This window comes from Brassica napus, chromosome C6 (assembly GCF_020379485.1).
Source record: "Brassica napus cultivar Da-Ae chromosome C6, Da-Ae, whole genome shotgun sequence".
In the NCBI taxonomy this organism is placed as follows: domain Eukaryota; kingdom Viridiplantae; phylum Streptophyta; class Magnoliopsida; order Brassicales; family Brassicaceae; genus Brassica; species Brassica napus.
Window position 1 is genome coordinate 22649366 of NC_063449.1, and position 17444 is coordinate 22666809.

Consider the following 17444-nt stretch of genomic DNA (forward strand, 5'->3'; position numbering starts at 1 on the left):
AAATTGGTTAATTTGTTCTTCATTTTATGATAGTGTAGTTGGTTTTTTATTAAATATATATATAGTTGTGTAGTTCAAGTAGACCGAGTTTGATTTTGGAATGCCACCAACTGCTTGATGAAATGTTTGAAAAAGTTGAATTTTGTTTTAATGTTGAATTTTTACTTCCTTTTTCAGAACGTAGGAGCTTGTAACGTTTAGTATTAGTAGCAATGGATATTAGGTACAAATAGTACCGGTGAAGTTGAGTATATTGGATGGGATGTGCAAACCATTAAATTTGTTCTCATTTTATGATAGTGTAGTAGGTTTTTTATTAAATATATATATATATAGTTGTGTAGCTCAAGTAGACCAAGTTTGATTTTGCAATGCCACCAACTGCTTGATGAAATGTTTCAAAGAGTTGAATTTTGTTTTAATGTTGAATTTTTACTTTCTTTTTCAGAATGTAGGAGCTTGTAACGTTTAGTATTAGTAGCAATGGATATTAGGTACAAATAGTACCGGTGAAGTTGAGTATATTGGAGGGGATGTGCAAACCATTGAATGCAAACCGGAGGCACTGTTCACATCTTTATCAGATGAGTTCGGCGATGGATTACATAGAGAGAAGGTGTGGTACAAGCTTCCGTTTGAGGACCACGAGGATAGGAATAAATTGAGCCATTGTGGAGGTGCTGATTTTGTGAGGATGTCTGAATCATGCAGGTGGACAGGAGTTGTTAACGTGTTTCTAGCGAACACATAAGATCTTCCTGAGAAAAAGGAGTTTTATGAACCTCGCGAAGAAGAGATCTGAGTAGAAAAAGAAATGTGGATGGCTTTGTGGATGAAGATGAAGATTTCGACTATCATAACACGCAGTGGAAGATGAAGAAATATTGAGATTTAAAAGAGGTAGTGGTCACCTACAGCTAAGACAGGTGTTTGACACAATATAAGATTTCAAAGAAGCATTAGTAGATGTAATCGGGTTGTGTTTGGGTTCGGTTCACTTTGGTTTATTTGGATCTAAGAAGCATGTAACCAAAATCTGCCGAAATTAATTTGGTTTGTATTTGGTTTGATTTATATTCAGTTTAGTTTGTTTTTTTGTGTTTGTTCAGTTTAATCAAGTTTTTTTTTTAGTTTTGTTCTAGGTCGGTTACAAAAATGTAATTTATAAAAACATAAAAATTCATCATTTGATATTAAATTATTATTTTTAATATTAAGCATAAAACCAACATCACAATAAAATTGTAGAAGATATAATTTAATAATTTTATATTATTATTTTCAAACTCAATATAAATATCATAGGTAATTTTTTTGGTTTTGATGTTAATATATAAAATCCATATTCTTCTATTTTATTTTTAGTTGTGTTTTTTTATTCATTTAGAAGTAATATATGTAAAATTATGTTTGATTGTTTAGGTTAGATGATTAAATATCTTAAAGCTTAATATTGTTAGTATATTTAGTTAATCTAAATTGAAAATTCAAGTTCAACACAAATACCTATATTAGCAACTTTAGGAAAATAACCGAGGAAACCTAGCCAGTTCAGGATGCAAACTCAATGCCTAATTTGCTAATGGCTTAGACTTTTTGAATAACTTCTAGAGACCCCAGCATCTTTCTTCATGAACTTGTAAGAGCATCTTTATTCAGGGTTCTTAAATGGAGTTTTAAAGTTAATTGGGTATTTAATTAAATGAAAACTAAATAAAAGGGGTGTTATCGATCCTTAAGAAAGGATTTTGGTGATCGATAACTAAAGGGGTTTACTCCCACGTGTTAGCTAACCAAAGCTAAAGCATATATTTTTTTATTTTTCCTTTCTTCTCTTTTTTTCTTTTCTTTGGTTTCTCTCGGCTTCTCTACCGCTTCTCTCGTGCTTTCTGCAGGACGACGATGGCTGTCGTTCTCTCCTACGCACCTCCAAAGTTGAAACAAACGTATTGTTTGTTCAATTGGTTTTCCTTCGCACCTCCAAGCTCTCCTTCGCACCTCCAAGGTTGAAACAAAGGTATTGTTCGATCCAATCTTATCTCCTTTCTATATAAACTGTGATCATATAGGTTTAACCACTTGTAGTTTTGTTTCATTCGATTGAATAAACCTCAGTTGTTATATATGGTTTTGATTGTTATTTAATACTGATGACAACAAAAGGCTCAAGCTTTTTGAGTTCTTGGCTTATTCCATTTTAACCCACCTTCATAACTTTTTGTAAATTAGGTTGAGAAAGTAATTGAAGCTGAGAAAAAAGCAGCAAGAGACTTAATCCGGGAACATGGAAAGGAGAGGGCTTTCTCAACTTTGAGGAAGAAACGGACGCAAGAAGAGTTGTTGAAGCAAGTAGATCAGTGGGTCATCAATTTTGAACAACAAGTAACTCTTCTTTCTCATTTTAAGGCTTTTTAGCTTTGTGTCTCCCTGTTAGCGTCTTGCATCATCGCTTTTGTGGTTTTTCTCAACACATAGCTCAAACGTTTCATGTGACTGAGTTGGCAGATATTGAACAATACATATCTCAAACGTTTCATCTAGCTGATTTAGTCACTTATAAGATCTTTCTCTTTAACATAACCTTGTACATATAATCTTCATTATATTAATTAATTCTTTTGTATGTCTTGATTCTTCTGCAAGTCTTGTCTTTGTGGTTGAGAGTGCTATGGCACAGGCTAAGACATCAACTTCTTCGAGAAGCAACCACTACCTGAGACTAACGTTGAGGTAATTTTGCACAACTTAACTCTTCTTCAAGTCTTGCTTTATTCTTTATTGCTCTTGTCTGAAAAGTAGTTGACAGAAGGTTTTATGCTTGTTAGAGTTAGGTTATGGTTTAGTGTTGCATCCGCGTGTGATGAATGCTTATTTTAGTGTTGTATTAGGATTGTGTGGTAGGTAATAAATATGTTAGATTCATGTCAACTCATGTATTAAACCCTTCTCTTCTCCTCTATTAAATCTGATTCCTTCTCTCTTTCTTTTCATCTTCTCCAAAGCATCATTCTTCTCTTTCTATTTGTCTGGTAACACATTTCTTCTTCTTTCTCTCTTCTTCGAATTTTGGGTTTATGGATTCTACGAATCCATATACTGAGACCTCCAATTTTATTGACCTTCTTACAAGTCAACAAGGTTGTGTCCTTCCTGAACCTTTTCGATATGAGAGTTTTACACATGGTGGTGAGAGTCAACAACTCCATGTGTTTAGTACTCAATGTACTGAAACTTCTAGCTTCGGTGAAGACACACCTACAGAGAGCAAGGAAAGAAAGAAATGGAGTCCAACTGATGAGGTAGTCCTCATAAGCTCATGGTTAAACACCAGAAACGACCCGGTTGTAGGCAATGAGCAAAAAGCAGTTGCTTTCTGGAAACAGATCACAGATTACTTAGCAGCTAGTCCAAAGCTTGAGAGCGGTGAAAAGCGAGAGCCAATTCAGTGTAAGCAAAGGTGGCCGAAGCTTAACGATCTTGTGTGCAAGTTTAGTGGATCTTATGAGGCTGCAACAAGACAGAAAACAAGTGCTCAGAATGAGAATGATGTTGTTAAACTGGCACAAGAAATTTTCTACAATGATCATAAGAAGAGATTCACTCTTCAACATAGCTTGGGAGGAGCTGAGACACGACCAGAAATGGTGTGAGCAAGCTAGTAGTAAGATTGATGGAAGCGCTAAGAAGAGAATATGTGAGGATGGTGCACAATCTGAGAGCTCTCAAGCAATTGATCAACCAACCAAATGTCACTGGTGTTAAGGCAGCGAAAGGAGCCTCTGGTAAGAGAACTATAGTGGATGGCAAGGCTCTCTTCGAGTTTCAGACCATGTGGTCTATCAAAGAAAAAGACTTGGCAAGTCAAAGAAAGATTGTCGAAGATGGGCCTGCTAGACAGGCTCATTGCAAAACCAGAGCCACTATCTGAAGAAGAAGAAGCTCTAAAGAAGAAGTTAATTACGGAAATGTTGTCTACTTAGTGTCGCATGTTGTTCTGTTTTATTGGTTTCCATTTAAGTGTTTTGTTCTTGTCTCTATTTAAGTGTCTTGTTCTTTTTTAGTTTCTGGTGTGATGTTGTTTTGTAATGGACTTAAGCTGTTATGTTTAAAATGTTATGTAATGGAATTAAGTGTTTTGTTCTTGTCTCTGTTTAAGTTTCTTGTGTTATCTTTGTTGTATGTTTCATCTTCTTGTTATGTTTATGTTTTATGTTGGTGTTCTGTTCCGGTTACATTTAAGTGGAAGCATTGTTGTTCTTGTGTTATGTTGGTGTTCTGTTATGGTTACATTTATGTTGGTGTTCTGTTTCGGTTACATTTAACAAACCTTAATTTCATTGTTGTTCTTGGGTATGTGTTGTCTTTGGTTTCAGGCGGCTCAGTGTAGTTTGATGAATCACAGAGTGGAGCATTGGGTTGTATGCATGACTTCCTCTTGCCTTGTCTTCTTGTGTCACGGAAATGTTAATGACTTCCTCGTGCCTTGTCTTCTTGTGTCACAGAAGTGGAAGTGGTCTACTGGTCTTCTATTATTGTGTTTGGTCCCGTCTTGTAACATGTCTTGTTGGGTTTGTTGTTTTCTTGTATCACGGATGTGGTGTTGGGTTTATTGTTTGCTTCTCAAATCTTTATAATACTATGATGAAGTGAAAGTGTATTCACAACAACCCTTCGTGCGATCTTCTCCTTCTCAGTTTTACATTCACAACATTCATTCTCTCAAGCTAATTTCAAAATATTCATCTAAAATACTATCTAAAATATTCATCTAAAATTTAAGTTCAAAATTTTCATCTAAAAGATTCTTCCTTCTCATATTCTTGTGCGATCTTCTCCTTCTCATATTCTCAATATGGCATCTTCCTCTCATTACAATTTTGAAGGATTAATTGATGAGAATCTTGATCAACACTTTGATCAACATTTTGATCAAACGTTCGAGAATTTTTTCGTAGCTTATGGTGGTCAATAAGAGGAGAAGTTGGAAAGGAAAAAACGAGTTTACATCGAAAGAAATCGTGAAGCAGACCATATATGTTTATGGAATGATTACTTCAGTGAAACTCCAACGTATCCTGAAAATTTATTCTGACGACGTTTTAGAATGAACAGGCGATTGTTCATGCACATTGTTGATCGACTCTCCAACGAAGTTCAATTTTTTCGCCAAAGAAAGATGGTCTTGGAAGGCTTGGTCTCTCTACACTCCAAAAATGTACAGCAGTTATTCGTGTCTTGGCATATGGTACTGCAGCTGATACAGTCGACGAATACCTCCGGCTCGAAGAAACCACAACTCGGTCATGTGTGTAAAAGTTTGTGGAAGGAATAATATATTTATTTGGTGTTGAGTACCTAAGAAGACCAACACCGGCTGATCTTCAATGTCTACTTAATATTGGAGAGCATCGTGGATTTCCCGGGATGATAGGAAGCATCAATTGTATGCATTGGGAGTGGAAGAATTGTCCTACCGCTTGGAAAGGACAATATTCTCGTGGTTCGGGTAAACCAACAATCGTTTTAGAGGCGGTTGCTTCATATGATCTCTGGATATGTCATGCATTTTATGGACGTCCAGGTACCTTAAATGATATCAATGTTCTTGATCGCTCACCTATTTTTGATGACATAATATACGGTCAAGCTCCGCAAGTCACTTACTCCGTCAATGGAAAAGAGTATTATTTGGTTTACTATCTCACCGATGGTATTTACCCGAGATAGACAACTTTTATCCAATCTATTCCAATACCACAAAGTCCGAAAGCAGTTTTATTTGCTCAACGTCAAGAAGCTGTCCGAAAAGATGTCGAGCGTGTTTCTGGAGTCTTGCAAGCTCACTTTGCCATTGTTAAAAATCCAACACTTTTTTGGGATAAAGTCAAAATTGGGAAGATTATGAGAGCACGTGTCATACTCCATAATATGATAGTAGAAGACGAAGGAAATGGATACACTCAATTTGATGTTTCAGAGTTCCAACAAGGAGAAGACACCGGAAGTTCACATGTCGATCTCATGTTTTCTACAGATATCCCTTCAAGTATCGTCAATATGATGGGTGCTTGAATTAGAATTCATGATAGACAAATGCATCAACAACTGAAAGCTGATTTGGTTGAACATATATGGCGTAAATTTGGACGTGATGAAGACAACAACTGAGCTCGGATGTTTTTTCGAATTAATCTCGATTATTGTACTAATCTTTAAATCTATATTTTCTAAATCTATGTTTTCTAAATCTATGTTTTAAATGTTATCTTTTAATATTTTTTATTTAATAAATAAAGCTGATTTGGTTGAACATATATGGCGTAATTTTTTTTAAATAACCCTTAATTAAGAAATTCAGACCACAATGAGAGTTTTTAAGCAAAAATTCTTAAGGATACATTTATTACTAAAATATCATTAAAAACCCCATTAGGAATTTTAGGGATAAAGATGCTCTAAAGTCATTATTTAGGTTTAGTTACAAATCCATTTGATTCATTTATTTTGATTTTGAAATTAATATAAATATTTCTTAAATCCAGTTGTTCGATTTAAAAAATCAGTAGATTTATAAAATATTTCTAAATCTAAAAAAGATTTATAAATCCACTAAAATACTAGAATATATAACTTTACTTGACGTCTAAAGCCTAATAAAGGTCCATTATGTTTTTATATTAAATAAAGAAAGCTCATTCATTGAAGGTTATTGGTTGGGCTGTATCAATGTTTTTAGTTTTAATTTCTTTTTATAAATAAAAGTTATCATTCATACTTTATTTAGTTTTTAAACCCCAAAAAATGATCGTAATAAAAAATTTACGGACTAAATTTTACCGTAAAATTTATATAATTACTGCACAATCAACCATAACCATTATCTACCGTCATTTAAGATGTGTACACATTATTCAAACGATGAAAAAGGTGCAGATAACTTTCCAAAAAGTGACGAATTTTATATTCTATTTTGTGTGCAATCATACATTACTTCCACTAGAACTTACCTTAAGAATATTGTTTAATAATTGGCTAGATATCTACCAAATTTAAAAGCATAATTAGAATAACCATAAGAGAAATTTATTACAAGGAAATATATTTTTCGTAATGAAAATGATTAGAAAATGACAAAGAAATGCAGATTAGTTAGAGTAGGACCCCCTTTTAGATGTGAATCCTAATTTACCTTATTATATTGAATGAATAAAAAAGAAAATAAAGAAGAGCACCAGAAAATGTAATTTTATGCAAGTGTGTATACGTAGATTTATTTGCTAATCTCTTATAGATTACATTTTGTAGTACGTACGTTCCAATATATGATAAATGTTAAAACCAAAATATGATAATAACACTAATACAAATCATAAAAATGTAAATTCCATTTATAAAAGGAAGAAATTATAATATATATATATATTCGTAAATTTGATTGGTAGCAGGTCTGAGTCATCATATAATAAACCATTTTGTCCCTCTCTATCAGGTAATATGATGCATGTTCATACATTGGTCTTCTGAAATTCCAATACCTTCATCATTTTTGGCTTCCAATTTAATATACTATATAAGAAAGAAATATAAAATAAATCTACAAATGTACATAGATTTGCAATAATTTAATGTAATAAAGTAATTTTAGTTAAAGATAAAGAGGCTTATAATTCTTTTACAAAAAAGGAGCCTAATAATTAAATTAAAATTGTATTCCATCTTTCTTTAAAGAAAAAAAAGAAAGATTAAAGCACAATTTCTTACCCCTTCCAGAATAAAACAAAAATACAAAACTGTCATTTGATTCCACGGGTCTCTCTCTCTCTGTCTTCTTCGTCAGTCTCTGTTACTTAGAAACTTCATTTTTTCTTTGATAGGTTTTTGCTAACTGTTAGATACAAAGTATTATTATTTGAAGTTTTTTTCATTGTTGTCAAATCTCGTTATCTTCAGTTACAAAGCATTCTCCAATAAATCTCTTTGTCTCTTTTTTACCCAAAAAACAAAATCTATCCGTCTTTGTTGTTAAATTTTTCATGGGGTCTTTGTGGTGATTGCTCAGTGCGAAGTTCTGGGTTTTGCTTGCTTCAAGTGAACTAAAGGAATCTTTGAAAAGGTGGATAACAAAAATAAGAGATTTTTTACTTATTTACTGCAAGTATGGAGCTTCCTCTTGTGAGTATTGTTCTAGTAGGGTTCCTCTTTGTTTCCTGTGAAGCATTGGCCTCTAAAGAAGGTACATGATTTATACAACCTGGAACCTGAGAAAGTCTCAAAAGTTTTAGTCTCTGTGAACAATGCATGTTAAAACTTTCCTCATTAGTATCTGAATCACTTGTAAAGAGTTTGCTTTTTAATTCTAGTGTCTTGTCGTTCTTGTACCAGTGGAAGCTCTGAGGAGACTAAAGGAGGCTTTGTATAAGGACCCTGTGCTAGTCATGTCTAATTGGAATGTTTCCGATTCTGACCCTTGTGATTGGAAGGGCATTAAATGTTCTCCATCTAAAGATCACATTATCAAAATGTAAGAAGCTTTGATCCCTTTCTGCCTCCCTCCTTTATCTATAAAGTTTTTTTTTATCAGAAGACATTTGATATATATATGTTTCATGCGGTGGATTGATAATGCAGAAATATATCGGATACATTGATGGGAGGGTTTCTTGTGCCAGAACTTGGTCATATAACCTACTTGCAAGAACTGTACGGTTCTGATTTCTATTGACACCAAAAATAACCTGAAAATATGCAAGTTTTATGATGGATAGAGAGTTTTGAATTTTTTCAGATGTTTTTTTTTTTTTTTCTGTGTGTGGAATGCTTCATTAGGATCCTGCGTGGGAACATTCTAAAGGGGAAAATACCAAAAGAGATAGGAAAGTTGAAGAAACTCAAGATCTTAGACTTGGGAAACAATCATCTAACAGGGCCCATTCCAGCAGAGATTGGAAGTTTGTCTAACATCAAGACAATGTAAAATTAAAAAGCTTTAAACTTTTGGGAAAGTCATTCAATCTGATAATGTGCTGAGATAACCATTATTCTCTGTGTTTGTAATTACATTTACAGAAACCTTCAGTCTAATGGTTTAACTGGAAAGTTACCTCCAGAGATTGGAAACTTGAAGTACCTTAGAGAGCTTCTTATTGAAAGGAATAGGCTTCAAGGAAGTATACCTGTCGCTATAACAAGATCAGAAAAGTGAGTTTAGCCAAATAACCTTCAAGGTATACTAATATTGAATGTCTATGATGAAAATGTTAAATATATGTTTTGTCTGAATCATCAGGTATCCAAGTGCAAACATCTCTGGTTTGTGCAAGTCTCCTCATTTGAAAGTGGCAGATTTCTCCTACAACTTCTTCAATGGAAAGATCCCGAGATGTTTGGATTACCTTCCAAGGTAAAAGATAATCCATTTTAGATGTACTTTTTTTTTTACATCTGATAAAATATATCTCCTTTGTTTAATGGTAGAGAGAGGTTTCAAGGAAACTGCATGAAAACAAAGGACGTTAAGCAGAGGCCTTCTTCAGAATGCGGTTTGTATAAAATATGAGTTTTTACTTTGTTGACATCTATAAGATTAAGCAGGGGCATTCTATTTTACCTACCTTTTTATTTTCATTTTTGTATAGCGAAGAAGAAGAAGAAGAAACATATGTGGCTTCTGGATTTTGAGATAGTCACAGGATCATCGGTTGGTTTGCTCTTTCTAGTTGTGACATTCTCTGCTTTACGCTTCTGCAACATAAAACGCACTCTCATCGTTCCTTGGAAGAAATCTGCAAGTGAAAAGGAAGAGCACTTCACTGTCTACGTTGATTCTGAAATGCTCAAGGACGTTTCAAGATTCACAAGACAAGAGCTAGAAGTAGCGTGTGAAGACTTCAGCAATATCATCGACTCTTGTGCAAACAGTCAGGTCTACAAAGGAACGATTGAAGGCGGGACTGAGATTGCGGTGATCTCTCTCTGCTTTAAAGAAGAAGATTGGACTGCATACCCTGAGCTTTATTTCCAGAGAGAGGTTTTGTTCCCCTTCTTCTTGCAAGAAAACATCAGTCATATCCTCTGACCATTCATTGTTTCAGGTTGCGGATTTGGCTAGATTAGACCATGAGAACGTGGGGAAGTTACTTGGATACTGCAAAGAGAACAAACCGTTTACAAGAATGCTTGTTTTTGAGTATGCATCAAACGGGACACTATACGAGCACCTCCACTGTAATCATATATATGATCAAATGTTTTCTTACAGTTTCCACAAGAGTAGGAGTTAGCTGTTAAATGATAAGGTCTTTTATTGTGCAGATGGGGAAGGCAGTTTAGTCTCGTGGGCAAAACGCATGAAGATTGTTATAGGCGTCGCACGTGGTCTTAAGTACCTTCACACTGAACTAGATCCTCCATTTACAGTCTCTGAGTCTGAGGTTAGCTCAAGTGCTGTGTATCTCACTGAAGATTTTACTCCCAAGGTAACATTGAAACCTACAACAGTTAGCCTAAAGCTTTGCTTCTATTACTCTTAAATCATTTCTTCTTCTTCTTCTTTTGCAGCTGGTTGATTTTGAATGCTGGAAGACGGTTCTAGTGAGGTCAGAGAAGAAATTGAGTAGTGATCATGGAGCTATATGTGTACTTCCCAACGCAATGGAGCATCGAGATCAGAATTTCAAAGGGAATATCTTCTCATTTGGCTTACTTTTGCTGGAAATTGTGAGTGGAAGGCGCCAAGAAAGAGGCTGCTTGGTTAAATGGGTAAGTAATGTTAGCTTTTCTCTATACGTCTAACTTTATGCTTAAGTTTGAAACGTTGCTAGTGTGTAAAACCAAACGGGTCCAATGGAACATAATAGTGGGTTTTGTGGTGTAGGCAAAGGAGTATGTTGGTGGTGCACCACAAGTGTTGGTGGATCCAGAGCTGGAGCATTTCAACCAAAAGGAACTGGAGGCGGTATGCGAAGTGGCGAGCCAATGCTTGAACTTGGACCTGAATGATGAAGAGACTTGTTGTTTAGTTAAAGAGCTTTGTGAGACATTAGAGAGTAGAATCAGTGTGTCCATTTCAGCGGGGCTCAGGTCGTCTTCTTTGGCTTGGGCCGAACTTGCGCTAGCTTCGCCTTCTAATGAAGATAAAGATGAATATCAAAGGAGTAAATGGGCAAGCACTCCATGTTAGGAGTCAAACCAATCACCCTTTTGATATCTTAGAACACCAGTTAAGGCTACTCCTCCAAGCTAAGAGAGTTTGTGAAAAAACAGACTAATAAAATAAAACACAAGTTACTTCAATTTTTTCTTTGCCTCTCTCTTTTACTTTTCTCATTTAAATAAAGAAACTAAAAGCATACGTTCAAACAATTACGGAAGCAAATTACATTAAGGAAACGTGGGATCGTGACTTACTCTATCCTTGAAAGGAGGACATGAGCACCAGACCATAACAAATACATGTATCCATAATAATATAAAGATGGTTTGGTTGTTGATTGAGCACTTGATTAATTATCAACCCATCACTCCAACTCTTTCAAAATAAACTAGGTATAGATTTGCGCCTTACGCGGAATGAACATCATATATATAATTTATTTTTTACATTATATTTTTTTTACATATTATGAAATAATAAATATATATTAATAACTAAAAAGTCAGTAACTATTAGATATATACTTAAATTGGTGCGAACATATAAATAAATTTTATTAATTCAAACAATATTTTTTCTATTTGATAGGATATATAATAAAATTTAAATGATATTAACATATGTTGTATATTTTAATATTAATGTCTATTAAATGATATTTTCTACTCATATGGTTTTTTAATCATTTGTAGCTTATAGCAAAATCTTTAAATTACTGATAACAACATTTTCATTATGAGATTAATAGTTTCAGTAATTTATTTTTTTTTAAAAAAATTAAGCTGTCAATGTTTTTTCAAAGATTTTATCAAAAAACTTGTTCAAAGTAAATTTCCAATTAAATATTTATATATTTTATATGGTATATACTTTAATTTAAAACGATATATATATATATATATATATATATATATATCTTTTAATCTTAATAATTATTAAACGAGATTTTCTACTTATTTGATTTTTTAATCTGTTAGTGTTTCTTCTTGGTTGGATTCTATGAGATCGTTAGATATTAACTTGATTGTTTTGGAGATAAACGAAGATAACGTAAATCGCAAGCAACACACAAGATTTGTTCATCCGGACTTCATTTTCTACTGTCCAGGGAGAGAAGCAACTTTTGTCTTGCCCGGGCCTTGGCTTGTCTTATGTTGGCAATGAGAATACGAAATGGTACAATGATCTCGTGGGTCAATCCAAGTTCAGAGATAATTTTACCAAAAAAAAGGAGAAAGAAGCCTAGTCCTAGTAGCTCAAGGCTTACAAATACAGGGGCTTAGTGAGATAGTAAACCACAAAGTTAATTTGTTTCTGTCAGGTCCTTATGGTTAGTTTGCTTTGAGATACATATTGCAAAATAAACTATTTTTGTTGGAAAATTTTCCTAATTGCGACTCTAGTATTCTCTAAACCAATTTTCAGTTTGGAAAAAGAAATTAAATTAAACTGACCTCAAATTCGCAGGTGATGGTGTGACAAAATTCACATGTTAAATTAAACGTTTTCAAACCTAGTTTTGAAACTATCAAAGAGAAGAAAAATGTGAATAGAAAAAAAACATTGGCACAAATAAAAGTAGAAGAGATCAACAGTGCATAGAACGAGAGTAATGGTTGTCATTAGGGTTCCGTTTTTGACTGAAAACGGCCATAGCTTTTCTCACAGGAGGCTGCAATGGTGCTTTTCTATCACTGTGATGGTGCATGAACACATCGTCTGATATAAAATACTCATCTCCCTGAAAAAAAACCCACACAACAAAATAATCAAATCAAAATGTTTTCTTCATCTATCGATTAGCGTTTCTATAATTACTAACCGGTTTGCTTGCTTTCTTCTTGGTCTTGGGATGGAGATGCTTTTGAGGAAGTTGATCTTCCCTTAAAACTAGATTCTTGGTGATTGCGTCTCTTCCGCTTTTAGGCATTGGTATCGAAAACTGCACAACAAAAGAAGAAGACAAGGGTTTCTTGTTTAAGAGCAGAGAGAACAAATGACTCAAACAGCAACAAAACATGGTTGTTTCCATTTAGCTTCTGACTACTTACTTTGGTCCCTCGAAGTGTAACACGAGGTTTGCGTGCAGCTATGATGGTGCCATTCTCGCCTATTGTAACCGCTACCTTTCGCAGAGTGCCCCCATTACCGCACTTGGGACAGAAGATTCTTCCAATTTCAGGAGTTACTGTGTAGCAAGCATGGCATTTCAACACCCACCTGAACATCCATACGCAATCGAGTATAAGACATCAACCTTCACCTCTGTTTTCTTAGGCGGGTATCTCTTCTGCCTCCTCTCACCTTCTTCATCATCCTCAGTATGAGACACAACAGAACCAACCTCAGAACAGCTGTCGGAAGGAAGGATGTTCATGTTAAGGTCTTTAAGCGGAAGGATTTTGGAAGCAGTGTTTGATTTCTCCTCAGTCTCGTTCTCAAGTGCCTCCCACTCCTCCAAGTTAGCCACATTGGAGCCCCAGCCAGGTAACTCCTTCTCAGGTAATCTCTTTACCCTAACAGTTTGAATAGGCGGAGGAACGTCTCTGAGATTCTTGGTCCCATGAACCTCAGCCTCAAGCGTGTATGTCAAAGCAATCAACTTGAGATCTCAACATCAGAGAGTGTATGCAAATCACCAGTAGCTTTAGCAAATTTTATAACTGCACAAAAACAAGAATCAGGACAAGCTTCCATGCTTTCAAAAAACGAGTATCAATTAAGTATACCTTTACTGAGAGATTCGGGAGATGGTTCCATGGTTTCGATCGTGAAAGGGATGAACTCGAGACGACGGCGAGAATCAGAGTCACGAATCTCCGAGAGTACTTCAGGGACCGTTACGAATTTGTCGGCGAAGTCGGTTAAGCCCTGGCGTCCGTCGGTGACGGCGTTCGCGTCAACAATCGCCATTTCTATCCCCTTTGTGGATTTGCAGTTTCCGACCATGCCTAGAATCGCCGCCGGAGCTACGTCGGTAGTCGGAGGCTTTGACGGAGGATCTTTCTTCACTATTGAGCTCCACATCGACGCTGGACTCGAATCCATGATTGCTCGCTTTAGAATTTCGTTACTCTGCAACGAATACTCAGAGATAGAGAGACGAAGAAGAACAAGCAGAAATGTAAAACCCTAGTGCTGTATACGCTGCCGTTTTGTTCACTTATTTTAATGGGCCTCGATCGGGCTCAAATAAATTGGTATTTATTGATATCCTTTTTTTATAAAAGCAGTGATAAGTGATAACAAATGTGAATGTTGTACCGAGTTATTACAGTGAACCGTTAAACCGGTTTTGGCCAAACCGTCACCAATACAAGTTTGGTTTCTTACATCTTAGATTGAAGACCCGGTTTTGACATCTTCCGCTGCTTGTCAAATTTGTCTTTGGCTCCTTAAAGGGTTTTATGAACCACATCAAAGTGAGGCTGTGTCGCCTTTCTCGTATTCTCAATCCATTCTTCAACTTTCTTGTAAGGACTAAACAGCCTAAGACGATCTTTCTCATCCAAAACCTGCAAAAGATCGCATACAGTGTTGGTTTACAACCAAATGCCAAAATATAGAGAGAATGACTACTTTGGATTGGTAGTATGTTGTGTACCTGGAGTTGCATAATCTCGCATACAAGGCTAAGATCAGCTACGGATGGTTGGCTACTTCCCAGCAAGAATTTAGCATTGCCCTTAAGCCAAAAAGTCTCTAGAGTGGACAGAGACTTGGTTAGTATCTTCTCAGCTTCAGCAGCTGCTTTCGAATCTAGAGAACGGCCAAGAAATGGAGCTAGAACAGTATTCATTACATATCCAGCTGAAATAGTAAATAAAACAACCGTGAATCAGAAACATGAAACTGATCATTCTATTTGACTCTATTAACTTCTTCACATCAACATCGAATGTGAATATATTAAAGTCTATAATATACCTGCACCAGGGCGTAAATTGGTGTGATGCCAATCCAAGACAGAGTGAATCTTGGCTCTCTTGGAAAGATCATTGGGGTACCTAACGAAAGAACATAGAAAAGCATTAAAATGAACACTTTGGTATTCAAGAATATGTGTCAAAACAAAAGCAAAAACATTTACCAATGATCAGCTACACTTGGGAATGCTGAGGCAAGATAAATCAAGATGGCGTGACTGCGAGATGAATTACCCACTTATTCATTAACAAAAAAAAAGAAGGAAGAAGCAAGAATGCAAAAGAGAAGGAAGTTTTTTTCTGTGTGTAACCTCTCGAAGAGCTTAAATCTGCCGTCGACAATAGTTGGAACCTTCCCCAACGGGTTAATCTCTGAGAAACAAAGCACCATTAGATTCATGTAGTCAGTCACTTGGATAAAAACAATCAACATTGGCTATAGCTAATAACAAGAAAGAGACTGATATGTCTGAAGAATTTTTTCACCAAGTGTATAGCCTTTATTCTACACTAGACACAGAACATGATCTACTGAAAATAAATCTCACCAAAACTCGAAACTACAGATACTCATGTCCGATTAGTTTTACGAACCTTTGAATTCAGGGGACAACTGTTGACGTTTCGCCAAGATAATCAAAACCTCATCGAATTCAATTCCGTTAACCCTTTTTATCAAATTATAATCCAAACAAAAAAAAAGTCAGCAAGTAAAGAATATTAAAAATGAAAATGAATCTCCATAATGAACAAGGAAGGATGCATAAATTACTTGCAAAGTATGATTACAGCACGAGATGGCTGTGACATACGATCCGCATACACTTTCAGCTTCATCTTCGTCTTCTTCTTGTGATCTGTGGATAAGAATGTTTCACAACACAGACTGAAAGGTGATAATCTGGAAAGAAGTGTCCACACAAAGAAATTTTGCTTGCTGTTTCTGCTTTACATTTGAAGACATCGTGCCGTTTTTTTTGTTAGAAAAGGCCAAAGAGTATCTTGCGGATAACACACAAACGAACATATCTATCTACCTATACACATTGATACAGTTCAGCGTTTACAGTATGTACCAAACCAAAATAAGTAAAATTGTCTTTCATATGAAAACTGACTATATATAATCAAATACTACTCTGTAAATAATTCATTAGTTTGCTTATTCTAAGAAGTTATAAATGCATGGAAAATTACATATTTACCACTAAAAAAGACATTTTCAAAAATATCTTCTTTATTAAGAGGTAAAAGACTCTTATGCTCATATTTTTTATATATATAATAAATAAATATTTAAATAAATAAAACTTAAAAAAAAAAAATAATTTTTTTAATTTTTTTCTGAATTATACTATTTCGAAATTCAAACCCTAAACCCTAAAACTCAACTCTAAACCTTAAACCATCAATCCTAAACCTTTTTTTTTTAATTACGAACCCTAAACCCTAAACCATAAATCTTAAACCCTATTTTTTTAAATAAACCCTAAACCCAGAAACATCAACTCTAAACCCTAAACCCCGAAACATCAACTTTAAACCCAACTCTAAACTAAACTCTAAACCCTAAAATATCAACTCTAAACCCTAAACCCAAAACTTCAGCTCTAAACCCTAAACTATCAACACTAAACCCTAAACCCTAAAAAGTAAACTCTAAACCCTAAACCCTAAAAAATTAACCCGAAACCCTAAAACATCAACTCTAAACCCTAAACCCTAAACCTTCAACTCTAAACCCTAAACCCTAAATCCTAAACCCTAAACCTTAAAACCCTAGAGTTGATGTTTTAGGGTTTAGATTTGAAGATTTAGGGTTTTGAGCTTACATTTAGAGTTTAGAGTTGATGTTTTAGGGGGTTTAGATTTGAAGGTTTAGGATTTTAGGGTTTAGAGTTCGAATTTCAGAAAAATATAAAGTTTAGGGTTTAGGGTTAACGTTTAGGGTTTAGAGTTGATGTTTTAGGGGTTTTGATTTGAAGATTTAGGGTTTAGAGTTGATGTTTCGGAGTTTAGGTTTCAGAATTGATGTTTCATGGTTTAGGATTTAGAGTTGATGATTTAGGGTTTAAAGTTGATGTTTTATGTTTAGGTTTAGGGTTTAAAGTTTACATTTAGGGTTTAGAATTGATGTTTTAGGGTTTAGATTTGAAGTTTTAGGGTTTAGGGTTTAGAGTTGATGTTTTAAGTTTAGATTAGTTAACCATATGTTTTTTTTTTGTCAAAGGTAATCAAAAGGTTATAAATGTCTTTTATCCTTCGTTAAAAATGAAGATAAAAGTGGTTAGTGTAAACACGAAAAGTCGTACTTTGAAAATGATAGTTTCGGCAATTTCCCATAAATGTACGTACATCTATATTCA

General features: G+C 34.8%; 2 protein-coding genes and 1 pseudogene across 2 annotated transcripts; 1 reads left to right on the forward strand and 2 right to left on the reverse strand.

The window, feature by feature from the left end:
* The first annotated feature begins 7792 nt into the window (after positions 1 to 7792).
* On the forward strand, positions 7793 to 11292 carry LOC106403064 (probable LRR receptor-like serine/threonine-protein kinase At1g63430). Its single transcript, XM_013843909.3, has 12 exons — positions 7793 to 8233; positions 8383 to 8521; positions 8629 to 8700; positions 8827 to 8970; positions 9067 to 9198; positions 9287 to 9400; positions 9475 to 9539; positions 9636 to 10027; positions 10092 to 10224; positions 10312 to 10475; positions 10558 to 10758; positions 10874 to 11292. Exons 1-12 carry the CDS (start codon positions 8158 to 8160, stop codon positions 11177 to 11179), a joined length of 1938 nt encoding a protein of 645 aa, XP_013699363.1. The 5' UTR covers positions 7793 to 8157; the 3' UTR covers positions 11180 to 11292.
* Positions 11293 to 12577: 1285 nt separating this feature from the next.
* On the reverse strand, positions 12578 to 14233 carry LOC106406579 (annotated as a pseudogene).
* A 103-nt stretch (positions 14234 to 14336) lies between these two features.
* LOC106406578 (glutathione S-transferase T1) lies at positions 14337 to 16009 on the reverse strand. Its single transcript, XM_013847269.3, has 7 exons — positions 15851 to 16009; positions 15673 to 15746; positions 15390 to 15450; positions 15243 to 15296; positions 15080 to 15159; positions 14757 to 14962; positions 14337 to 14667 (listed from the first exon to the last, which is right to left on the reverse strand). The coding sequence occupies exons 1-7, from the start codon at positions 15913 to 15915 to the stop codon at positions 14548 to 14550; spliced, it is 660 nt and encodes a 219-aa protein (XP_013702723.2). The 5' UTR covers positions 15916 to 16009; the 3' UTR covers positions 14337 to 14547.
* Positions 16010 to 17444: the final 1435 nt, after the last annotated feature.